The sequence below is a fragment of the Hemiscyllium ocellatum genome, chromosome 6 (assembly GCF_020745735.1).
Source record: "Hemiscyllium ocellatum isolate sHemOce1 chromosome 6, sHemOce1.pat.X.cur, whole genome shotgun sequence".
Lineage (NCBI taxonomy): Eukaryota > Metazoa > Chordata > Chondrichthyes > Orectolobiformes > Hemiscylliidae > Hemiscyllium > Hemiscyllium ocellatum.
This window is the reverse complement of record NC_083406.1, coordinates 74,395,384-74,421,172: the sequence shown is the minus strand read 5'-3', so window position 1 is coordinate 74,421,172 and position 25,789 is coordinate 74,395,384. Positions and strand designations below refer to the sequence as shown.

Genomic DNA, 25,789 nt, shown 5'->3' with positions numbered 1-25,789 from the left:
AGCTCCAATTCACTGTCTCATCTGAACTGCTTCATTTCTGACACTTAAATGTCACTTTAGATTTTGTGCTGAAAGTCTCAAATGGAGATGGAATCCACAATTTCTGACTCAAAGACAAAGCAACATCACTGACCTGAAGTGACAGACTATTACAAACTAATAGTGGAAAGAACTTTCTGCAGACTTGCAGCTGCTCACATATCCCCTGCAGCTTCCCCATGGGAAAGGCCACGTTATCAAAAGCAACAAAATACAGGCTTTCGTTCTTCTTCCACGTTGTTTAACATTTATAAGAAAGTGCTCAATTTTGAAATGTACCAGATAACTGATAGGTGCACAACTTACATTAATATTTGCTTTGATTTTCATTTTCAATCTTGTTCTCTCACCTCCCCCCCGAAGATAATGGAAAATGTTGGGGTATGGTTCTACAACCAGTGGCAGCTATCCAAATGTGCCAGCAGCATTGCGAGTTAAGCCTTATCCTGTCCCCACCCAACATACAGCTTTGTACACTTCCTGTTCACATCACCAGAAAGCAGTCAGGATCAAAACTCTTGAGTTGAGTTTATCCCCAGATTTATGAGTTGTATCACCTGTCCCTGTGTATTTTTTTATTTCCTTCTGACTTGGACACATAGATAAACCAGTAACTTCTGATATACTTTCCTTCTGAGGAGAAGATGAGTATAAATAGAGGAAAATGAATGCAGAGTCCCATCTTGGGTTTTCTGGACCCATTAAAATGTAAATATCTCACAAAATGATGAAACAGTCAGAAGGAGTTGTTAACAAGCCAAGACCCTTTAAAAGACTCAAAGTGTGACTCTCCAAAGTTCAACAACTCTATTCAGCAAGTAAACGAGTTGTGGAGTAGGATCTTCTGTTTAATCTACTGTCCATGCTGAGTTAGCTTGTTTCAGCTGAGATGCATTAGGGGTGATATAATTGGCTTGGCTGAGTAAAAGGAAAATTGACAACTGATCACTATCCAACTTCCCCTGCTGTGATTCCAGGTGCAGACAGTTGGTGAAGAGAGGATCATTGTAATTTTCATGCTTGCTAATGCTCCTGGTCAAAGCTCACCCATAGGTAATGGACAACTGGGCAAGATACCAGAAAATATTCAGCTGCTGCCAAATGGTACCACAGCAAAGGACTCAATATGATAGTCAAGATGTAGGATCTATTCCACCACTATTTAATTCCCAGCTTCGTGTTGAGACCATAGGGTGGAGCATATTTCAAAGTATTATTTTCATTCAAAGCATTGAGAAAAGTGGAGTCAGTACATTTCCTGCCAGACTCCCAAACAGTCTGAAGAGGTGGGCACAGCTTTACAAACTGAGGGAGCTGGACTTTTTCCAAAATTATAATAGATGCTTATGATTTACAGTACTATCCAACAGCATGTCATAAACATTGTGTAGGACAGACTGAAAACTTAGGTTCCATTACACAGTCTATTCCCAAAACTCAAAATTACTGTGTGCAACAGAAATCAAACTGGTGATGCTTTAAATTAAGGAATGCAAATAACACAATGTCTGAATTTAAAGCTGAATAAAATATGAATTGTAAAATCAGTATTTCACAATTCACATGAAGAGTAAACTGTGCATGTCTTAAATATGCTAATCTAAACATAGTTTGATCGTCAAAAAAAATCCTGTGTAAATGCTTAACTTGGCAAACACTTCAAAAAGTAAGAACGTGAAAGACTATGGCTTTAATTGATACACAAATCATTATGAACAGGAAATGGATTTTAGCTTTCCCACCCTTTTCCTTTTCATTTCCATGCCAAATTGCATGTTGCTGTAATTCTCATTTTTTCATAAGACTAAATGCCTCTGTCTTCGAGGATGGGAACAAAGTTATTAAACGTATCAGAGATACTGTATGCAATGGACACAGAATTTCATGATACTTAATTGCAGCTTATATCTCAGTAAATCTGTAGAGATCATGGAATCAGTTTTTGCTTTGAGTGGCATTTGACAGATGACAAATTCCCACTGCCTAATCAAACCAGTGGGGGACCTGACCAATTTCAATTCAATTGTCGTGCTTCACATAAATAAAACAGGAGCTTCTTCTAAGCAGGTGACCATCTCGGTGGGACAACTGCTTGTCATAAGCCTGTCACAGCCCCTTAAAGAGGAAGATGAGAAACACAACAGGGTGGAAGAGCTCCAGTAAACTGCACAGATTCTCCTGGGTCTCCCATCATTAACGTTTGCAGTTTAAATCGAAGTAAAACTGGATAAAGTTTAAATTATAAGATGGTCTAAGTGGCCACAACTCTATCAAACAACAGCATCATGAGAGAGTGTTTTACTGCTCTCACCAACAGTGGCTTTTTAAATCAAACAAATGTTTTTTAATATTTGGTACTTCAGTACCAACTTCTCAAGCTTTCTGTTAGCCCGCTCAGTTATTTGTTTACTGACCGTAAATGATCACTAACTTCAATATGAGACAAGACTCTATATTGTTGCAATTCACTTCCTCCCTGTAACCTTTAGTATGATGAAGATGTATTCAGGGCACTTCCAATGAGCTACTGTCTCTTCCTCACTCTCCCAGCAGTAGGAAACTTTGCCACTTGAACTGAATGAATCACTCAATCTTGAAATCGCTCCAGTAATATTTTAAAATATTAATTACACTTGATTTATTACTCGTTCCCACCATCTGGTCACAGTGCAGCAACACTGTCACAACATTTACACTTCAGCAGTCTGCTGCATCTCACGATTCCTGGCAGGCCCACGCTATGCAATTTCACAGTTGGATTGGAATGTGGAAGGTCATTCTCTCCCATAACAGCCATGTGAACCTAAAACACAGCACGGGAGAAGATTTCTACAGGCCACTGTATATTAGCAGCACTGTAAAGGCAGAAGAAGAGCAATGTGTGAAAGATTTCAAATAAAAGGCAACTATATAAATAATTGAACTATTTTGTGAACTACGTAACTTTAAATCTATTTATTTTATTAGAAAATTTATAGCACTATGAACATAGAAGGATACAGCGCAGTACAGGCCCTTCGGCCCTCGATGTTGCGCCGACCGAATCCTACCTAACCTATACTAGCCCAATAACTTCCAAATGCCTATCCAATGCCCGCTTAAATGACCATAAAGAAGGAGAGTTCACCACTGATACGGGCAGGGCATTCCATGAACTCACAACCCGCTGTGTGAAGAATCTACCCCTAACATCTGTCCTATACCTACCACCCCTTAATTTAAAGCTATGTCCCCTAGTAACACCTGACTCCATTAGCGGTAAAAGGTTCTTAGTATCTACCCTATCTAAACCCCTAATCATCTTATACACTTCTATCAGATCTCCCCTAAACCTTCTCTTCTCCAATGAGAACAGCCCCAAGTGCCTCAGCCTTTCCTCATAAGATTTTCCTACCATTCCAGGCAACATCCTGGTAAACCTCCTCTGCACTCGTTCTAAAGCTTCCACATCCTTCCTATAGTATGGCGACCAAAACTGCACACAATACTCCAGATGAGGCCTCACCAGAGTCTTATACAACTGCAACATGACCTCAGGACTCCGGAACTCAATTCCTCTGCCAATAAAGCCCAGTACACCATATGCCTTCCTCACAGCACTATTTACCTGGGTGGCAACTTTCAGAGATCTGTGTACATGGACACCAAGATCCCTCTGCTCATCCACACTACCAAGTAGCCTACCATTAGCCCAGTAATCCATCATCTTGTTATTCCTACCAAAGTGAACGACTTCGCACTTAGCTACATTGAATTCCATTTGCCACATTTCCGCCCAGCTCTGCAACTTATCTATATCCCGCTGTAACCTACCACTTCCTTCCTCACTATCCACAACTCCACCGACTTTTGTGTCATCCGCAAACTTGCTTACCCAGCTTTCAAGTCCTTCCTCTAGATCATTTATAAAGATAACAAAAAGCAATGGTCCCAAAACAGATCCTTGTGGTACACCGCTAGTAACTGCGCTCCAAGATGAACATAATCCATCAACTACTACCCTCTGTCTCCTTCCAGCCAGCCAATTCCTAATCCAAACCTCTAATGTATCCTCAATGCCATACCTCCGAAGTTTTAGCATTAGCCTACCATGGGGAACCTTATCGAACGCCTTACTAAAATCCATATACACAACATCTACTGCTTTACCCTCGTCCACTTCCTTAGTCACCTTCTCAAAGAACTCAATAAGGTTTGTGAGGCACGACCTGCCCTTCACAAAACCATGCTGGCTATCCCTGATCACGTTATTCCTACCCAGATGTTCATAAATCTTATCCCTTACCATTCTCTCTAAGACTTTGCCCACCACTGAAGTCAGACTCACTGGCCTATAGTTACTAGGGCTATCCCTACTCCCTTTCTTGAACAATGGGACCACATTCGCTATCCTCCAGTCCTCTGGTACTATTCCCGTTGACAATGACGACATAAAAATCCAGGCCAATGGCTCTGCTATCTCCTCCCTAGCTTCCCATAGGATCCTGGGGTAAATGCCATCAGGCCCAGGAGACTTATCTATATTCATCCTTTCCAATATTCCCAAAACCTCTTCCCTGCATATTTCCAGGGCATCCATTCTAATTATTTGTGATTCCATATTCACATCAGCAACAGTGTCCTGTTCCTGAGTGAATACTGATGAAAAGTACTGATTTAATGTCTCTCCAATCTCCTCCGCCTCCACACACAACTTCCCACTACTATCCTTGACTGGACCGATACCTACCCTAGTCATCCTTTTATTCTTGACATACCTATAGAAAGCCTTTGGGTTTTCCCTAATCCTACCAGCTAAAGACTTTTCATGTCCCCTTCTCGCTTCTCTTAGCTCCCTCTTTAGCTCCTTCCTGGCTACCTTATAACTCTCAATCGCCCCTACTGAACCTTCACGCCTCATCTTTACATATGCCGCCTTCTTCCCTTTCACAAGGGACTCCAATTCCTTACTAAACCACGGCTGCCTCACAAGGCCCTTTACACCATGCCTGACTGGTACATACCTATCGAGGACACGCAGTAGCTGCTCCTTGAACAATCCCCACATCTCATTAGTGTTCTTCTCTTGAAGCCTGTTTTTCCAATCCACACATCCTAAGTCATGCCTCACTGCATCATAATTTCCCTGCCCCCAGCTATAGCTCTTGCCCTGCGGCGCACGATTATCCCTCTCCATCACTAAAGTAAAAGTCACCGAGTTGTGGTCACTGTCCCCGAAGTGCTCACCTACCTCCAAGTCTAACACCTGGCCTGGTTCATTACCTAGAACCAAATCCAATATAGCCTCCCCTCTTGTTGGCCTGTCGACATATTGTGTCAGGAAACCCTCCTGCACACATTGTACAAACACCGACCCATCTAATGAACTCGAGCTATAGCTCTCCCAGTCAATATCTGGGAAGTTAAAGTCCCCCATAACAACCACCCTGCTACCTTCACTCTTTTCCTGAATCATCCTCGCAATATTATCCTCTACTTCTCTAGGACTATTAGGAGGCCTGTAGAAAATACCTAACAGGGTGACCCCACCTTTCCTATTTCTAACCTCAGCCCAAACTACCTCAGATGGCAAGTCCTCTTCCATCGTCCATTCCACTGCTGTGATACTATCTTTGACAAGTAATGCCACGCCTCCCCCTTTTTTACCCCCATGTCTGATCCTCCTAAAACATTTGAACCCTGGAACGTGCAACAGCCATTCTTGTCCCTGTTCTACCCACGTCTCTGTAATGGCCACAACATCGAAGTCCCAGGTACCAACCCACGCTGCAAGTTCACCTACCTTATTCCTTATACTTCTGGCATTGAAGTATACACACTTCAATCCACCCTTCTGGTTACAGGCACCCTCCTTAGAGATCGTTGCATTATTCCTAACCTCCCTACACTCAAGGTCCTGTACCCTAAAGCTACAGTCCTGGTTCCCATGCCCCCGCGGAGTTAGGTTAAACCCTCCCAAAGAGCACTAGCAAACCTCCCCCCAAGGATACTGGTGCCCCTCAGGTTCAGGTGTAGCCCATCCTTTTTATAGAGGTCCCACCTTCCCCTATGCTGTCTGGTTACTCAGAAAACATGGTGGCAATTGTTATAATTTTCATATGCTACAGTGAGTGAATTTGTTGGTTAACACCCTCTCCACCATGCAAGTTGATTTACTGGAAGCAATGTACTGGCTGCTCCTTCTGTATTAACAGCTTTTTGTAGATGTTATATACTTATTGGTACAGTCTTCATCAGTTCAATGGTAATTTGGTGCTGTTTGAAGATTTTGAACTTACTTGCAGACGTGGCAAAGAACTATGCATGTTATCACAATGCTACTCCTTTAACAAGATTGCAAACCTTGGGAACAGCATCATTACGTTGGGATAATCTATTGGGTTTTCATATTGGTTACGTTATTCCGTATTCTGTTCTCTTCTCTTTGCGTTTCATTTGGTAATCTTGTAAATAAATTCTGTTTTGTTTAAAAACTAAGTGGCTCAACTAGCTGCATCTCTCCTGAAATATCCACTGTACACCTGCTTAAAGCAATTAGCAAACCTAAGGTCTGGGCTATTTTCTTGAAATGTTTTGAGGAGGTCTGGCCTGGTCCATAACAATGTTTTAAGACTAACATTTGACAGTCACATTCAATGACTCAAGAGTTTTATGCATAGATCAGTAAGAATGAATGTTATGTCTTAAAAAACCTGACAATCATTTGAAGGTAAAGGTCAGAGAGCTGGAGTTGACATATGGAGCTGTGCTAATCAATGGTGGGGAATGGCTGGGGTAGACTGCTGCCATCAAACCTCTTTTTAAAAATAAACAGTAATGATTTAGACAGCCCCTGATTGGACTTGTAAAAAAAAATCAAAAGGTCAATGGAAGCTTAGAGGAAATTTATCAAAATCAAATGAAGGTGTCATTTCTGGGTGTGAAGATGCACTCCTCCTTATAGGAAGGATATTAACAAGAATAAAGAAAGTTTGGATAGGCTGGAACCTTTTTCACTGGAGTGCAGGAGGTTCAGAGGTGATCTGAAAGAAGTTCACAAAATAGTGAGAGGTATAGATAGAATTAATAACTGTTGTCTTTTCCCGAGGACGGGGGATTTCAAGTCTAGGGGGCACATTTTAAGGTGAGAGGAGAGAAATTTTAAAAAGTTATATATGGGAATTTTTTTACACAGAGGGTGGTTTGAGTGTGGAATGAATTTCATGATGAAGTGGTGGATGTGAGTACAATTGCAACGTTTAAAAGACATTTGGATTGATACGTCAATAGGAAAGGTTTAGAGGGAAATGAGCCAAGAGCAGGCAGGTGGAACTAGTTTACTTTGGGATTATGTTTGGCATGGACTAGTTGGACCGAAGGGTCTGTTTCTGTGCTATATGACTCCATGACTCCTTCTTACTTTTTTTAAATAAGCAATAACAGGCAGCCCTGCTGGGGCACTATAATTAAAAAATCAAGAGGTAAATCATCCTTTCTACATCTTTAACACAAAGCATGTTAATCAGCTTAGACAACCCATGCTCTGGGCACTGTGACAAGGTGAAAACCAAACGCTCAATAGAAACTTACAGAAATGAAGTGGAAACGTATAAAATCAAATCACAATATTGTTATTCGGGGTGATGCTGTGCCCACCAGTCCCTAAAGGCCTCTATTAAGCTTGTGGCCACTCCAGACTCTCTCGATGGACACCCGTGTGAGGAGAAGAGGGCCTGACAATCAGGTACAACAAGCCCCTCCATAGCCCAAAGCCTGGACCTGTTGTTGGACACCTCAGCCAGGCCCAAGAGGAGGCTGTTCAAACTGCCCAGTCCCCATGCAAGCCCTACCCCATCAGGAAAGCTGGGCTGAAGTTCAACCAAAAAAGCAGCCCCCTTATAAAATGAAACAGGAGCTGCAAACACAAAAGATAGTTACTAAAATGTCCAACAGGGAAATAGAGAAATCTCTTTGCACAGATTGATTAGAATGTAAAACAAGCTATCAAAGGATGAGATGGATAGAAATTGCTTAGATTCTCTCAAAGTAAATGCAATAGGTCCATGAGAGAAAAAGGGATAGATAGGTTGAAAAGATAAAATAAAGAAGATAGAATGGGGGGGGGGGTACAAATTACTTTGGTCCATTTTGTACTGCATTTTCCATCTAATTTATGCAATATATTATCCCAAATAGAAAAGTTTTAATTAACATTCTCTTTCTGTCAAAGTAAGGTCAATGGTTCTACAGAGTGGAATGGTTTGTGATTTGAACAGTCTCACAAGGTGTCTCATTGCCATTCAACACCTGGCTGCCTCCTGCAGGCTCAGGTCTCTCTTTAGGTGCCTACTTTACTGTAGAGTTACATGCAAATTGGAGCTCTAATTGGTATCCAGATCATGAATATATGAGAATGGCCCAAAGATCATTCACTACAGATACCATAACAGTACAGTCTAGAGGGGAGCCCATTATATACGTACTCCAGCAACTGGAGATCTGAGCAGACCCATTCACACCAACAAAACATCCTGGAATGTCACAACACACTTTGGTATCAGTAGTAACTCCAGACTCTGCACTTTTGTCCTACTCAGAGCAAACCATCTTGGGCAGCAGGTTGGTAGATAATTTGACAGAAGGAAGCATAACAAATCAGACATTTTGAAACACAATATAAGTTTCTGTTGCTTTAATAGACTCACCTCAACATACAAGAGTGGAAATATGCCAATCTTATCTCCTAACATTCCTTCTGCCCAGTTGTCGTCCACCCTCCTTATGACAGTCAAAATTTCATCCTAAAAAGGAGAAAGGATGTAAATGTTAAAAGAAATCAGCTGCATTTCACAATAACAAAGAAAATAATGTAAATGAGGACCAATTATGCTGAAACGCGTTTCTTTCAATGCTTCAAAGACATTTCTTGTCTAATAAGCAATTCTTCTTAATCTATCGATATTGTTAACCCTCACTATCTCTTCTGATTCCCAAGGAATCTCTCATCAATTCCTAAACCTTGCCTTGCTTTATTAAACTGGAAACTATTACTTTGTTCTCTCCGTAACTTTTATCTCGATGAAGCCCAAGCCGATCAAAGAGTTCAATGCTCTCCAACAAACTGTACAAATGCTTTTTTTCTGAACAGGTCACCAGGGCAAGATTTTCATTTGATAGATGGCTCCTTTCACACTTTATGGGTTGAATTTTCTGAGGATCTCACAGGTGAATGTGGAGTCATGGAAAGGTAGCAGGTGATGGGGGAGCATGTTTGGAGAGGGTGACAGGTAAGCAAATTCTGAAAGAAAAGCACTAGCTGATTTCCTGCCTTGGGATTCTAAGCTCTTTCCCAGTGGCAGGTGGAGTCTTCTGACAGCTACCCACATGTTCAAGCCATGATACTAGTAAGGTTACTGAATGATTCATTTTCAGGAGTCAGCAGCTATGAATGAGAAGCCCAGCTCAACTGCTGTAATGAACAGTTGCTACCGACAGTAGGAGGAGCCAGTGTGTTCCACTGGGTATCCACCATCCATCTTAAATCAGGCTGCCCTTGATTATTAAGGTGCTGACAGTTCATCTGCTTAATGGGTGTTGGATTCCAGGTCAATGGAATTGATGCTTACGTGCATTAGACTGGCCGATGATTTGTTGTTGGTTGATAATGTGTATGAAACAACCATGATTCTAAACTGAAATTGATAGATTTAACATTAACATAGCTTCCCATCAAATGATCAGGCTCTAGCAGGGAAAGTGTCCACAGGAGGTGTAGGCCGGGGGAGTCTTGGATATAAGGAATTTGTTATTCTCAATGTTACAAGCACCTAGAAAGGTGATAGAACACGTTTCCTCTCTTAAAATGCACAACTCAAAGAGGGCCAAGTAACGTCATGAGTATCCACTTGCCAGGGCTATGTTCCACTACAGAAACAAAAGACAAATTCTATGAGGAGTTTGACACCATCAAGTCAGCAAAGTTCCTAACATATTTATGTTGAGGAATTTCAAAGCAAGAGTGGACGCGATGCATGAAGTATGGTCCTCCTGCCTCCGACATCATGATGTGGGAAAGATAAATGAGATGAAATGGAAACAACTTGAGCTTTGTTGATACCATGACTTATGTGTAACTATCAACTTCTTTCAGAAAAAAAACATGTGACCATATAGCTTGGAGACAACCAAAATCAGGGCATTGTCACTAGCTCAAGTTGATCATCACCTGTCATGACACTGAACAGCATTCTCAACACACATAACTTTAACTGTGATACACACCATTCCCTGGTGTGCACTATTATTATGGTACAACACTTGAAGCTTTCTCATTCAATGCTGAAATGCCATCCTCATAGCAACAGCAGCCATACAGTCTGTGATAAAAGCAAACAGATCCTCAAATGAAACAAGGCTCAAAGGTTAGCACTACTGCCTCACAGCGGCAGGAACCTGAGTTCGATTCCAACTTTATGTGACTGTGTGGGGTTTGCATGTTCTCCCTGTGTCTATGTGGGTTTCCACCAGATGCTCCACGCTCCTCCCACAGTACAAAGATGTGCAGGTTAGGTGGATTGGTCATGCTAAATTGCTCACAGTGACCAGGGATGTGCAGGCTATGTTGATTAGTCAAGGGGAATGCAGGAAATGGATGGGGAGGTGGGTCTGGGTGGGATGCTCTTTGGAGGGTCAGTGTGGACTTGATGGGCTTCCACACTGTAAGGATTCTAGGATGCCATAAATGAACAGGCAATCTCTGGTATGTCCACAAATACTGAAGAGGCAAAATAAACCATACTTGAAGACACCATTTACAATAATGCACTGTCAAAGAAATGTCAAGCAAGAATGGAAAAGTTCTGATGGGTTTGAGGCTAACATCACTGTGATGGAACCGATTATTGAAGCCAAATGGGCCGCTCCATTAATTGCAAGAGAGACCCAAACAAGAAGCTTCTGACCACATAAAGAACAAGTCAAAGTAAAGTCCAACAGACTGCTGGGCAACGTGCCAATGACAACCAGTTACAACTTCGCCAGAATATCCAGAGGTCCTTCTATACTTGGAATGGCATGGTCAAAAAGGCAACAGTCTGTCAGGAAAGAAAATGGCTCCACTGAAAATAAAGATACATTAGGTCATTACTGACTGTAATAAATATTGGAAGAGAGGCTGGAACATGACCTTGAGTTGTACACTCGGCTGAAAACTGTAATCAAGGAAACTCTAGAAATCATGGACAGCCTGTCACAGAAGAGCTGGACATTGAACCCAGAGTAGTAAAAGAGCTTTTGACTCACTTGTTATGACAAAACTTCAGAGACTAATGCTACATGACCCAAATTCTTCAATCATAATAATCAAATCTCTCTATTTCCACTGTAGGGTTGGAGCAGTACCACAGCACATATGAAGTAAAGACTCCATACAAGAACCAACCATTGTAATTACAACAACTGTTGAGACATCTCCCTGTGGAGTACCTTGGGTTAAATGTTTCTTTCTGTTGCTCCCTGTCAGAGTGTAAATTCTGGCTGGACGCATCTTCCATGAGTCTGCATGTAGTTTCAGAACTGGTTGATCTACAATTGAAATGATCATGACCTGAGGGCATGACAGGATCTTAATCAGATGGGCCAATGGGCTGCATACTGCCAGACGGAGTTTAACTTAGATGAATGTGAAGTGATGCACTTGGAAAGGCAAATCAGGGCAGGACTTATACACTAAATAGTAAGGTCCTGGAAAGTGTTGCTGAACAAAGAGACCTTGGAATGAAGGTTCATAGTTCCTTGAAAGTGGAGTCCCAAGTAGATAGGATAGTGAAGAAGGTTCTTTCCTTTATTGGTCAGTGCACTGAGTATAGGAGTTGGGAGGTCATGTTGTGGCTGCACAGGACATTGGTTAGGCCACTTTTGGAATATTGAGTGTATTTCTGGTCCTCCTGCTACAGGAATGATGTTGTGAAACTTGAAAGGGTTCAGAAAAGATTTCCAAGGATGTTGCCAGGACTGGAGGGTTTGAGCTATAGGGAGAGGCTGAATAGGGGAGATTATTTTCCCTGGAGTGTCAGAGGCTGAGGGGTGACCCTATAGGGGTTTATAACATCATGAGGGGCATGGATATGGTAAATAGACAAGGTCTTTTCCATGTGGTGGGAGAGGCCAAAACTAGACGGCATAGGTTTAAGGTGAGATGGGAAAGATTTAAAAGGGACCTAAGGGGCAACATTTTCATGCAGAGGTTGGTACATGTATGGAATGAGCTGCCAGAGGAAGTGATGGACATCCAGATGGGTACATGAATAGGAAGGGTTTAGAGGGATATGGGCCAAATGCTGGCAAATGGGGCTAGGTTAACTGAGGTTATCTGGTCAGCAATGGACAAGTTGGACCATAGGGTCTGTTTCCATGCTGTGCATCTCTATGACTCAATGACTCTAAGTTGTTCAACATGGCTGTCTCCTTGTCCAAGGTGATGGATAAGGTTAGCTATAATGGGGCCACTTTAGAATCCTTTACAATCTGCAATTAGATTAAATAGGGTTGTAACTGAAAATGTGTTGCTGAAAAAGCGCAGCAGGTCAGGCAGCATCCAAGGAACAGGAAATTCGATGTTTCGGGCATAAGCCCTTCATCAGGAATGAGGAAAGTGTGTCCAGCAGGCTAAGATAAAAGGAAGGGAGGAGGGACTTGGGGGAGGAGTGATGGAGATGTGATAGGCGGAAGGAGGTCAAGGTGAGGGTGATAGGCCGGTGTGGGGGTGGGCGCGGAGAGGTCATGAAGAAGATTGCAGGTTAGGAAGGCGGTGCTGAGTTCGAGGGATTCGACTGAGACAAGGTGGGGGGAAGGGAAATGAGGAAACTGGAGAAATCTGAGTTCATCCCTTGTGGTTGGAGGGTTCCCAGGCGGAAGATGAGGTGCTCTTCCTCCAACCGTCGTGTTGTTATGGACTGGTGATGGAGGAGTCCAAGGACCTGCATGTCCTTGGTGGAGTGGGAGGGGGAGTTAAAGTGTTGAGCCACTGGGTGGTTGGGTTGGTTGGTCCGGGTGTCCCAGAGGTGTTCTCTGAAACGTTCCGCAAGTAGGCGGCCTGTCTCCTAAATATAAAGGAGGCCACATCGGGTGCAGCGGATGCAATAGATGATGTGTGTGGAGGTGCAGGTGAATTTGTGGCGGATATGGAAGGATCCCTTGGGGCCTTGGAGAGAATTAAGGGAGGAGGTGTGGGCGCAAGTTTTGCATTTCTTGCGGTTGCAGGGGAAGGTGCCGGGAGTGGAGGTTGGGTTGGTGGGGGATGTGGACCTGACGAGGGAGTCACGGAGGGAGTGGTCTTTTCGGAACGCTGATAGGGGAGGGGAGGGAAATATATCCCTGGTGGTGGGGTCCGTTTGGAGGTGGCGGAAATGACGCTGTATATGGAGGTTTGTGGGGTGGTGGGTGAGAACCAGTGGGGTTCTGTCCTGGTGGCGGTTGGAGGGGCGGGGATCAAGGGCGGAGGAGCGGGAAGTGGAGGAGATGCGGTGGAAGGCATCGTCGATCACGTCTGGGGGGAATCAGCGGTCCTTGAAGAAGGAGGCCATCTGGGCTGTACAGTATTGGAACTGGTCCTCCTGGGAGCAGATGCGGCGGAGACGAAGGAATTGGGAATATGGGATGGCGTTTTTACAGGGGGCAGGGTGGGAGGAGGTGTAGTCTAGGTAGCTGTGGGAGTCACTCGGTTTATATTGGATGTCTGTGTTGATTCGGTCGCCCGAGATAGAAATGGAAAGGTCTAGGAAGGGGAGGGAGGAGTCTGAGACGGTCCAGGTGAATTTGAGGTTGGGGTGGAAGGTGTTGGTAAAGTGGATGAACTGTTCAACCTCCTCGTGGGAGCACGAGGCAGCGCCGATACAGTCATCGATGTAGCGGAGGAAAAGGTGGGGGATGGTGCCAGTGTAGTTGTGGAAGATGGACTGTTCCACATATCCTACGAAGAGACAGGCATAGCTGGGGCCCATGCGGGTGCCCATGGCAACTCCTTTAGTTTGGAGGAAGTGGGAGGATTGGAAAGAGAAGTTGTTCAGGGAGAGGACCAGTTCAGTCAGTCGAAGGAGGGTGTCAGTGGAAGGGTACTGGTTGGTACGGCGGGAAAGGAAGAAGCGGAGGGCTTTGAGTCCTTCGTGATGGGGGATGGAGGTGTACAGGGACTGGATGTCCATCGTGAAGATAAGGCGTTGGGGACTGGGGAAGCGAAAATCACGGAGGAGGTGGAGGGCATGGGTGGTGTCCCGAACGTAGGTGGGGAGTTCTTGGACTAAGGGGGACAGGACCATGTCGAGGTATGCGGAGATGAGTTCGGTGGGGCAGGAGCAGGCTGAGACAATGGGTTGCCGGTGCAGTCAGGCTTGTGGATTTTGGGCAGGAGGTAGAAACGGGCGGTGTGGGGTTGTGGGACTATGAGGTTGGAGGCGGTGGATGGGAGATCCCCTGAGGTGATGAGGTTATGGATGGTCTGGGAGATGATGGGAGATGGAGCTAGGACCTGCTGTGGGACTAGAGCAGGGAGTGGAGGTGGGGTTAGGCGCAGGGGCAGGGACGGAGATCGGCGTGGGGGCGGGGTTAGACGCCACCTCCACCACCACCTCCAACCTCATAGTCCCACAACCCCGCACCGCCCGTTTCTACCTCCTGCCCAAAATCCACAAACCTGACTGCCCCGGCCGACCCATTGTCTCAGCCTGCTCCTGCCCCACCGAACTCATCTTTGCATACCTCAACACGGTCCTGTCCCCCTTAGTCCAAGAACTCCCCAACTACGTTCGGGACACCACCCACGCCCTCCACCTCCTCCATGATTTTCGCTTCCCCGGTCCCCAACGCCTTACCTTCACGATGGACATCCAGTCCCTGTACACCTCCATACCCCATCACGAAGGACTCAAAGCCCTCCGCTTCTTCCTTTCCCGCCGTACCAACCAGTACCCTTCCGCTGACACTCTCCTTCGACTGACTGAACTGATCCTCAACCTGAACAATTTCTCTTTCCAATCCTCTCACTTCTTCCAAACTAAAGGAGTTGCCATGGGCACCCGCATGGGCCCCAGCTATGCCTGTCTCTTCGTAGGATATGTGGAACAGTCCATCTTCCACAACTATACTGGCACCACCCCCACCTTTTCCTCCGCTACATCGATGACTGTATCGGCGCTGCCTCGTGCTCCCACGAGGAGGTTGAACAGTTCATCCACTTTACCAACACCTTCCACCCGACCTCAAATTCACCTGGACCGTCTCAGACTCCTCCCTCCCCTTCCTAGACCTTTCCATTTCTATCTCGGGCGACCGAATCAACACAGACATCCAATATAAACCGAGTGACTCCCACAGCTACCTAGACTACACCTCCTCCCACCCTGCCCCCTGTAAAAACGTCATCCCATATTCCCAATTCCTTCGTCTCCGCCTCATCTGCTCCCAGGAGGACCAGTTCCAATACCGTACAGCCCAGATGGCCTCCTTCTTCAAGGACCGCTGATTCCCCCCAGACGTGATCGACGATGCCCTCCACCGCATCTCCTCCACTTCCCGCTCCTCCGCCCTTGAGCCCCACCCCTCCAACCGCCACCAGGACAGAACCCCACTGGTTCTCACCTACCAACCCACAAACCTCCGTATACAGCGTATCATCCGCCGTCATGTCCGCCACCTCCAAACGGACCCCACCACCAGGGATATATTTCCCTCCCCTCCCCTATCAGCGTTCCAAAAAGACCACTCCCTCCGTGACTCCCTTGTCAGGTCCACACCCCCAACCAACCCAACCTCCACTCCCGGCACCTTCCCCTGCAACCGCAAGAAATGCAAAACTTGCGCCCACACCTCCTCCTTTACTTCTCTCCAAGGCTCCAAGGGATCCTTCCATATCCGCCACAAATTCACCTGCACCTCCACTCACATCATCTATTGCATCCGCTGCACCCGATGTGGCCTCCTCTATATTGGGGAGACAGGCCGCCTACTTGCGGAACGTTTCCGAGAACACCTCTGGGACACCCGGACCAACCAACCCAACCACCCCGTGGCTCAACACTTCAATTCCCCCTCCCACTCCACCAAGGACATGCAGGTCCTTGGACTCCTCCATTGCCAGTCCATAACAACACGACGGTTGGAGGAAGAGCGCCTCATCTTCCGCCTGGGAACCCTCCAACCACAAGGGATGAACTCAGATTTCTCCAGTTTCCTCATTTCCCCTTCCCCCACCTTGTCTCAGTCAAATCCCTCAAACTCAGCACCGCCCTCCTAACCTGCAATCTTCTTCCTAACCTCTCCGCCCCCACCCCACTCCGGCCTATCACCCTCACCTTGACCTCCTTCCACCTATCACATCTCCATTGCCCCTCCCCCAAGTCCCTCCTCCCTACCTTTTATCTTAGCCTGCTGGACACACTTTCCTCATTCCTGATGAAGGGCTTATGACCGAAACGTCGAATTTCCTGTTCCTTGGATGCTGCCTGACCTGCTGTGCTTTAACCAGCAACACATTTTCAGCTCTGATCTCCAGCATCTGCAGACCTCACTTTCTCCCCTAAATAAGGTTGTATTCTGGCACGGATAAATGTTGGTACATCATTCTCTTTGCTGCTGTCATATACTTTGAGACAACTTGTGTGGGACATATATTAATGTAAGAATATTATTGCACATCAGCAGACACACGGTCCTTGACAGAAGGTAGATCCAGTTCCAGTGATGAGGAAACCTTGATGAGTGGGGATCTCCCTACTGTGGCAGCATTCATCCACCATTGCAGCGGTTAGTATCACACAAAAATCCCATCCCTGCTCTCTCAGAAGAGAACCTTCAAGACTCATGTAATGTCTTTGCTAAAGGATACCAAAGAACTGTTTTCAGCCTCAAGAAGACTCAAATCGTTTTGCTAACCCATCCCAAGTAAAGTTCTAGACTATCCCTCCATTAAGATCAATGGTGAAATCCTACCAATTATGGAATATTTCCCTTACCTGTGAAGCTATCTCTTATCTAAGGCTGATATCAATGCAGAGATTCGTCATCACAACCAGTCTGTGATTACTGCATTTGGATGTCTAAGGATGAAAATTTCCAGAGACCTTAACATCTGTTTGTATACCAAAATCCCTGTGTCTAAGGCAGTCTTCCTTCCAACTCTTCTCTAAGGCTCTGGAGCATGGACTATGGTGAGATGTCATCTCAAAATCCTTGAGAAGTTCCATTAATGCTGTTTGAGATGGATTCTCTGCATCAGCTGGGAGGACAGATGTATTAACATCAGTGTCCTTGAAGGAGCCAGTAGCACCAGCATTGAGGCCTTGATAATCCGAAACCAACTCCGTTGGGCTAGCCTTGTGCTTAAGATGCCTGAGTTCCAACTACCAAAGTATATCTTCTTCACCCAGCTCAAAGAAGGCATTCGATTGAGAGGAGGACAAAGGAAGCATTTTGAAGTTTACCTGAAGGCTTCTCTCAAGAAATGGAGCATAGATGCCAATGCATGGGAAGCCCTCATTCAGAAGGACTTGGAAGAAACTCCTGTAGCAAGGGATTCAGTTCTTTGACAACAGCATTTGGCAAGAGGATGTATGGAAAAGAAACCAGAGAAAGAAATACCAACAATCTCAAGGCCAAGGACCAATTCCACCTTCCAGAAACACCTACTAGATGTTTGGTCAGACATGCGGCTCTGGGATCAGATTTATCAACCACACAAAAAGCCACAGAACCCATGATCAATGACAAGCATTTCCCAGGTAGACTATCACATTCATTAGTGAGTGATTGATAATGACAATGAAAATTTGGGCTCATCTACAAAGAATGTTTGCTTTCACATCAGAACTGATGGAAAGCTGTCGAGCCTTCTTTAAATGACACCCAAGAGAGGCTGGTACAATTGCAACATTTAAGAGGCATTTGGATGGGTATATGAATAGGAAGGGTTTGGTGGGATCTGGGCTGGGTGCTGGCAGGTGGGACTAGGTTGGGTTGGGATATCTGGTCGGCATGGAAAGTTGGACCGAAGGGTCTGTTTCCATGCTGTATATCTCTATGACTCTATGTCCTTATCAGTGGGTTGGTGATCCTGCAAGACCATTCCATACAGATGTACATCTTCAGCAGCAGTTGCCAGACTCTATCAAAGGAGAAAGTGAGGACTGCAGATGCTGGAGATCAGAGCTGAAAATGTGTTGCTGGAAAAGCGCAGCAGGTCAGGCAGCATCCAAGGAACAGGAGAATCGAAGTTTCGGTCATAAGCCCTTCTTCAGGAATGAGGAAAGTGTGTCCAGCAGGCTAGGATAAAAGGTAGGGAGGAGGGACTTGGGGGAGGGGCGTTGGAGATGCGAAAGGTGGGAGGAGGTCAAGGTGAGGGTGATAGGCCGGAGTGGGGTGGGGGCGGAGAGGTCAGGAAGAAGATTGCAGGTTAGGAAGGCGGTGCTGAGTTCGAGGGATTTGACTGAGATGAGGTGGGGGGAGGGGAAATGAGGAAACACCATCGTGTTGCTATGGTCTGGCGATGGAGGAGTCCAAGGACCTGCATGTCCTTGGTGGAGTGGGAGGGGGAGTTGAAGTGTTGAGCAACGGGGTGGTTGGGTTGGTTGGTCCGGGTGTCCCAGCGGTGCACCCGCTGCACTCGATGTGGCCTCCTCTATATTGGGGAGACAGGCCGCCTACTTGCGGAACGTTTCAGAGAACACCTTTGGGACACCCGGACCAACCAACCCAACCACCCCGTGGCTCAACACTTCAACTCCCCCTCCCACTCCACCAAGGACATGCAGGTCCTTGGACTCCTCCATCGCCAGACCATAGCAACACGACGGTTGGAGGAAGAGCACCTCATCTTCCACCTAGGAAACCTCCAACCACAAGGCATGAACTCAGATTTCTCCAGTTTCCTCATTTCCCCTCACCCCACCTTGTCTCAGTCAAATCCCGCGAACTCAGCACCGCCTTCCTAACCTGCAATCTTCTTCCTGACCTCTCTGCCCCCACCCCATTCCAGCCTATCACCCTCACCTTGACCTCCTTCCACCTATTGCATCTCCAACGCCCCTCCCCCAAGTCCCTCCTCCCTGCCTATTATCTTAGCCTGCTGGACACACTTTCCTCATTCCTGAAGAAGGGCTTATGCCCGAAACGTCGATTCTCCTGTTCCTTCGATGCTGCGCTTTTCCAGCAACACATTTTCAGACTCTATCAAAGCCACAGTTTGGCTTGACTATCAGCAACAGTAAGATGAATGCCATAGTCGAGAATGTAGCCATTCTGCCATTTAACAGAACTAACTATATGTTTTTGGGGTTTGTGGATAGCTTCACACATACCCAGACTACACATACATTCACATCAATCTGTCATTTGATGCTGAAATCCACAATGTATTGTTAAAGCTGCAGTTGTTATATCCAATCTGAAGAAAAGTGTGTGAAATAATAACGACCAATTGACAACACCATGGGTCTATTACCCTGCATCCCTCTACAGTGGTGAGATCTGGAACACAAGCTAGGCAGAAGAAAAGGCTGAGCAGTTTCCATCATCACTGTCAGACATATCCCTCATATCTCTTGGCAGGACAGGGTCACCAATTTACAGACCCTGGGACGATGCTAATTCTATACACACACACACACACACACACACACACACACACACACACACACACACACACACACACACACACACACAACATTTAGTCAACAACATCTGGAATGGCTTGGTCACATTCAGCAGATGGGTAATGGCCATATAACCAATCTCCTTCTTTCCAGTGATTGACTGTAGGCTACAATCTCCTGGACACCCATTTCTCCACTACAAAGATAAGTCAGGAGTGTGATGGAATGCTCCACACTTGCCCAGATGGGTACAATTTAAACAACACTAAAAAGCTTGGTAACATCCAGGAAACGTTAATCCACTTTAATTGGCACCCCATCCGAGCACACATTTTACAAAATGCAGCAACTCACCAATGTTCTTTTGATAGCATTTTCCAAACCTGTGCTACCTATCAGAACAAGGACAACAGATACATGGGAACACCATCACCTGTAAGTTCCCCTCCAAGCCACTCATCATCCTGACTTGGAAATATATTGCTGTTTCCTCACTTGCTGGGTCAAAATCCTGGAAATCCTTCCTGACAGCACCTAATCTCCATGAACTGTAGCAGTTTAAAAAGGTAGCTCAGCACCACCTTTTCCAAGGGCAATTTAGAGATGGGCAACAAACTGTCTTGCAATTCACAGCCATTTCCTATGAACTAATATAACAAAACCCACCATTACTTCACAGTTTCTTGCCTCTCAGCAATGCTCAGAAGGGAGAATCCATTCTATTCAGTCTGGCCACATATGGCAATTATGTCATATCAGGAATCAGTTTTATGAAACTTCACTACACAGCCTCCAAGGCAAGTATATTCCTCAATATCATATTTTTACTGCAAGACATATGTTGCACCACTCCACTATCACGTGAAAATTGCGGCATTTTACTTATAAGCAATGGTCTTCAGGGCAGGACATCAGCATGGCTTAAAAGCCATAAAATAAGCAAGTAGTGTTTAGGGGAGATTTCCTTAATGTTCACACTGGTGACACAATGAGGTCTGCTGTCTCTGTTACAACGAGCCATACCTCTGTCTCCAGATCCTGGCGTCATCCCTAAGAGGTAAAAATGCAGACAGCCTGCTAATTGGTAACTTGCTATAAGATCAATTAGAGATGGATGATAAATGCTGGCGTAGCCAATGACACCCACATCATGTGAATGAATAAACAATAATCTAGACTCAGAGCAGTTTCTGATTCTCTCATTCTTCCGAACTATGAGACTCTGTGCTAATCTTTCCCTCCTTTGGGCTTTTAAACAAATCTCCCCTAAAAACTACTTGCTTATTTACTTTTGTCTTTTGTGCTTTGCTGATGTCCTGCCCTAAGGGCCATTGTTTTTCAGTACTATGCCACAACTTTCACACATTACTGGATTGCTGTTACATTTCTCTTGCAATAGAAGTAGGAGATTTAGGGATGTCCTTGCCTTGGAGGCGGTGCAGTGAAGTTTCACCATACTGATTCCTTGTATGAGTTGATTGCCCATTGTGGCCAGACTGAGTAGAGTCGTGCTCTCTTCCCTGTAGTATAGAAGAATGAGAGATAGTCTCACTAAAACACATAAGATTCTAAAGCAGCTGAATGGTAGCATCGGTTAACAAGACAGATTCTGAGAGGAGTTTAGAAAACTACAGGGTACCAGATTGGCTTGAGATGAGAGGATCTTTTTTCACTAAAGTAGCTTGTGAATCTTTGGAATTCTCTGCCCAGAGGGTTGTAGATGCTCAGACGTTGAGTAAATTCAAAGAATTTTAATACAATCATGAAAGGAGGGCATTTCTGTTATGGAGAAGAGGGAAACTGCTAATTACTTTTGATTTTGTGATGTTATCATGCTACCTGTCTCCTAGAACTTGCTTTATTGCCTTAGGGAATTAGGGAGGAATTTCACTGAATTAGCTGAGTTTTTGTTTCCTTTCTTAGAGTCCCAGTAAACATGATTAGGAAATGGACTTGCTGTTCTTTTAACTTAAAGGGGTGAACTTAATAGTGTTTTTCTGGTATTCTTTTCCAATGGAGGAAATTCCACACCTAATACAAAGTTTCATTTCTAGCCTTAAATCTAAATTCACAATAGAAACTAAACCAGTTATTTTCGTTGTAAATGCAATTTCTATTTGCCTATCAAGTTGTTTTAGAAATCAAGAACAGTTTGAAGACAGCTAGGAAAGAGAGACAGACAGGCGATAGACAGCATTAACATGTTGCAATTAACAACAGAACACTGGAAATCATTTTCCCCCCATAGATACGTTAAAATAAATCAAGCACAATGGTGAGACCAAATAGCAATTTTAGAATTTTTTAAACTGATGATATTAAATTGGCAATCTATAACTCAAATGATTTATTTTGAAATTAGTCACCAGCTGGTTCCTGTACGATCTGCCCAACATCTGGTTGCAGTATGACTTCACACCAATTTTGATTAAGATTCATAAATATATGGTACAATCATGTGTCATTATACTGGTGCACAACGTATTCTCAATTGATCCAAGGGTGAAGCATAAAAGCTTCTCATGGAGTGAAATGCAACTTGGGTTAAACCAGAACTTCTGGGATTCTGTGCACACCCAACAACAAAACCAAAAGAAGGATGATGTAACCTCAATACCACTTTAACATTTTGTCAGCATTAGTACAAGACATTATGGGTTATGTCTACAGAATGTGCAACAAATTGAGACAGATTTGCATTCAAATAGTTTGAAGTAAATGCAAAGTGATCATGAATTACCTCTGTAGATTATTCAACAATTGATGTTGTCTTTAGAAACCAATCTAGTCATTTATGTATTTTTTACTGTGTGCAAGCCATTATTTTATTTAAGCTGACAATTATGCTCCCATTGGACCTGACTTTTGCCCGAATACTACAGTTCGCTGAAATCTATGTCTGTAATTGCACTTTAGCATAGAGTCATAGAGATGTACAGCATGGAAACAGACACTTCAGTCCAACCCGTCCATGCCGACCAGTTATCCCAACCCAATCTAGTCCCACCTGCCAGCACCCGGCCCATATCCCTCCAAACCCTTCCTATTCAACATAAAGTGATGTAGCCTTCAAAATTTGTTCCATCATGAGCGAAGCTAAAGCTCCACATTTTCTCAGCTTATAATAAATATCTTGCAACACTAGTGGCAACCCAAATACAATTGAATATTAACCAAAAGAACTATGGATGCTATAAATCCGTGGAGAGAAATCAGAGTCAACGTTTCGGATGGGAAGGGTCACTCGATTTATGTGTTAACTCTGATTTCTCACCACAGATGTTGCCAGACCTACTGAGTGCTTCCAGCAATTTATGTTTTACAACTGAATCTGCAGTTATTGAAAAGTTATTTATCTAGTATTAATCTGTTACCTGACAAACCTTTCCAGTGTCAGAGGAACATCTGAACTGAAGAACAAAAATGGATGTTGGGATAGATGTGGGTAAATGGAGCACTTAACATGGATGTAAGGAAATTGATTTGGAACATTATTACTGTTGCCATAACTTCTGTAAATTTCAGGAGGATAAGCACTTATTTATCTTGCTTTTGAAGGAACATAAGCATCTACCTTATCAATGCAACATTATTGTTAGATAGTTACAGAAGTTCTAATACTTTCTTATACAGGGGAACCTCGATTATCCGAATGAGATGGACGGGCACTATTTCATTCGGATAATTAATTATTTGGTTAATCAATTAAATGCCTTTCCTCTGGGGCTCGGAGTTTTTAAAGTCTGCTCCCCGTTCAGGAGACTGCAGCAGCACACAGCACAGGAGGCCCCACTCCCAGCCTGACCCTTGCCCCCATCCAACTCCTCCCCTGTCCCCAACCCAGTCCAACTCTGCCCCCCACCTTCCAACCCAGTCCAACACCAAACCCTGCCACGCCCCAGCCCCGTCCAACTCCACCCCTCACCCCCAACCCCGTCCAACCCCGACCCGCTGCCTCCCAACCTCGTCCAACACTGCCCCCTGCCTCCCAACCCCATCCAATCCCAACCCTTGCCTCCTAACCCCATCCAACACTCCCCCCTGCCTCCCAACCCCATCCAACAATGACCCCCCTCCGCAACCCCCAAACACTGCCCCCGTGCCGCCTAACCCCGTCCAGTTTAGGGTACACCCCTCTGTAGAACTCCAGGGAACGTATGGGGGGAGAGAGAGAGGGCAGGTGGTCGGTCATTTGGAGACGGTGCCTGTTTAATCACTGTGAACAAAAGATGCGATCACTGCTGGAAACATGTCTCTGATGTAATGTTTCCATTGGGACCTCGAGATCTCCTTTGGATAATCCAATTTTCAGATAATTGGTATTTGGATAATTGAGGTTCCCCTGTATAGTGTTTTCCAATACTGCTAGATGGTAGAGATGAGTGGGAAACTCATTTTATGATAATATACTAAGCGAGTAAATATAAAACATTTGTTGCTTAAAAACTAATATTTGGTATCTTTGTTCAATAACTATTTTACCTTTGAGAAAGTCAAACAGTCCTTGTCTTGCTCTTTATCTTTAACTTCAAAGTCATAAAGTGCTTTGCCCTGAGGAGGTGGCTGTGGAAGAGGCTTGATGCATTGAATATAACTAGCTGGGAAAAAGCCATGGGTACCATTAAGCTCGCCATGATACCAGTTCTCATCCACCTTACGTCGTAGAATGATGAGATCACCTTTGCAGAACCTAAGATCGCCAGGTTCCTTCCCTTCATAGTTGTAGAGAGCTTTAGCACATGGTAACTGTGGAACACTCTGAAATCCAAAGCACAGCAATGATTAATGTTTACTCTCTGTGCACAGTGAATCGATACATTCACACTAGGTTTTCATACTTTGTACAGATAATTGTAGTTTTCAAATGGAAGTATTATTTCCATTTAACCAGAATGTGATTAAATTGGTACTTACACCTCAGTAGATTTTACTTTATCATGAGGGTCTCAGTTTACTCAAAATTCTGATCAGCCTTGAATCTCCATTAAATAATTTCTACTTAAAATAATGGGTCACTCACGCAGGTTGTTTGGCTCCAATTCAACACATACAGAAGTGAAGTAAATTGGATTCTACTTATTCTGAGTTTGTATTTTAAACCAATCACGGAGAAATGAAGCTTACTTGTGTCATTAAATAGCAGAAGAGTCTGGAGTCACTTGCAATGCAGTTCTCAATGTGCAATCTACTGTCAGCTACCTCTGAAGTGTAACAAAATACAAGAAAGGAAATAGCTGCTCCATGTTTCTTTCTGTCTGATATTTCTCTCAGACCTATTACTTAGAATGGAAATGAGGAGTCATTTCTTTAGCCAGTGAGTGGTGGACTTGTGGAATTCACTGCCATGGAACGCAGTGGAGGCAGGGATGTTAAATGTTTTCAAGGTAGAGATTGATAAATTCTTAATCTTGAAAGGAATTAAGAGATACGGGGAGAGTGCGTTGAAATGCCCATCAGTCATGATTGAATGAGTGGAGTGGACTTGATGGGCTGAATGGCTTTACTTCCACTCTTATTTATTATGATCTTATTTCGTTACACATATATAAGAAATCCTGAAATTGGAACAGAGAAAATGCTGGAAATACATACCAAGTCCATTGCTAACTGAAATAAATTGAAAGGTAACAACTTTTAAATATTAACCCTTTATTTTCTCTTTTCAGTTGCTGACCTATCTTGCTGTGTATTTTCAGCATTTTCTCATATTTCATTTTGTATCCGCAACATGATTGCTCTTCTAAAATGTGTCCTAAATGAATCATGGGCTGAACCAAAACATTACATGGCATCGGTGGCATGTGCATCAGTATGATCACAATGTGTACATGTGTTATGGAGATTCAAACCTAAAAATGGAGTCAATCGGGATTCTGAAATCAGCAGCTGAGTTATACAAAGTGCTGTGATCCAGCAATCCCCAACTGAATGGTCAGGGGTACAGGAAGATCACCCAGGCACTCATTAGGCTAGATGCAGAGTTTCAGCCTCTCGGGCACAAAAAACAGCAGCAGCAGCTCAAGAAGGCAGCTCATCACCACCTTCTCAAGGGCAACTAGGCATGAGAAATAAACACTGACCAGCAAATGGGACACCTATGTCTCATGAGTGAATTTAAAAAAACCCTCCTC

At 44.4% G+C, this 25,789-nt stretch overlaps 1 protein-coding gene across 3 annotated transcripts in view; it reads right to left on the bottom strand.

Annotated features, from left to right (window-relative positions):
• Positions 1-25,789, bottom strand: part of LOC132816445 (E3 ubiquitin-protein ligase SH3RF3-like) — a 370,186-nt gene that overhangs the window by 76,176 nt on the left and 268,221 nt on the right. For 2 of the 3 annotated variants that reach the window (XM_060826037.1, XM_060826039.1), the window contains 2 exons: positions 24,141-24,416; positions 8,724-8,819 (listed from right to left, as the gene is read on the bottom strand). In XM_060826037.1, coding sequence (XP_060682020.1) covers positions 8,724-8,819; positions 24,141-24,416 — 372 coding nt within the window. The remainder of the gene's footprint in view (positions 1-8,723; positions 8,820-24,140; positions 24,417-25,789) is intronic. The other variant, XM_060826038.1, reaches the window with a different exon arrangement.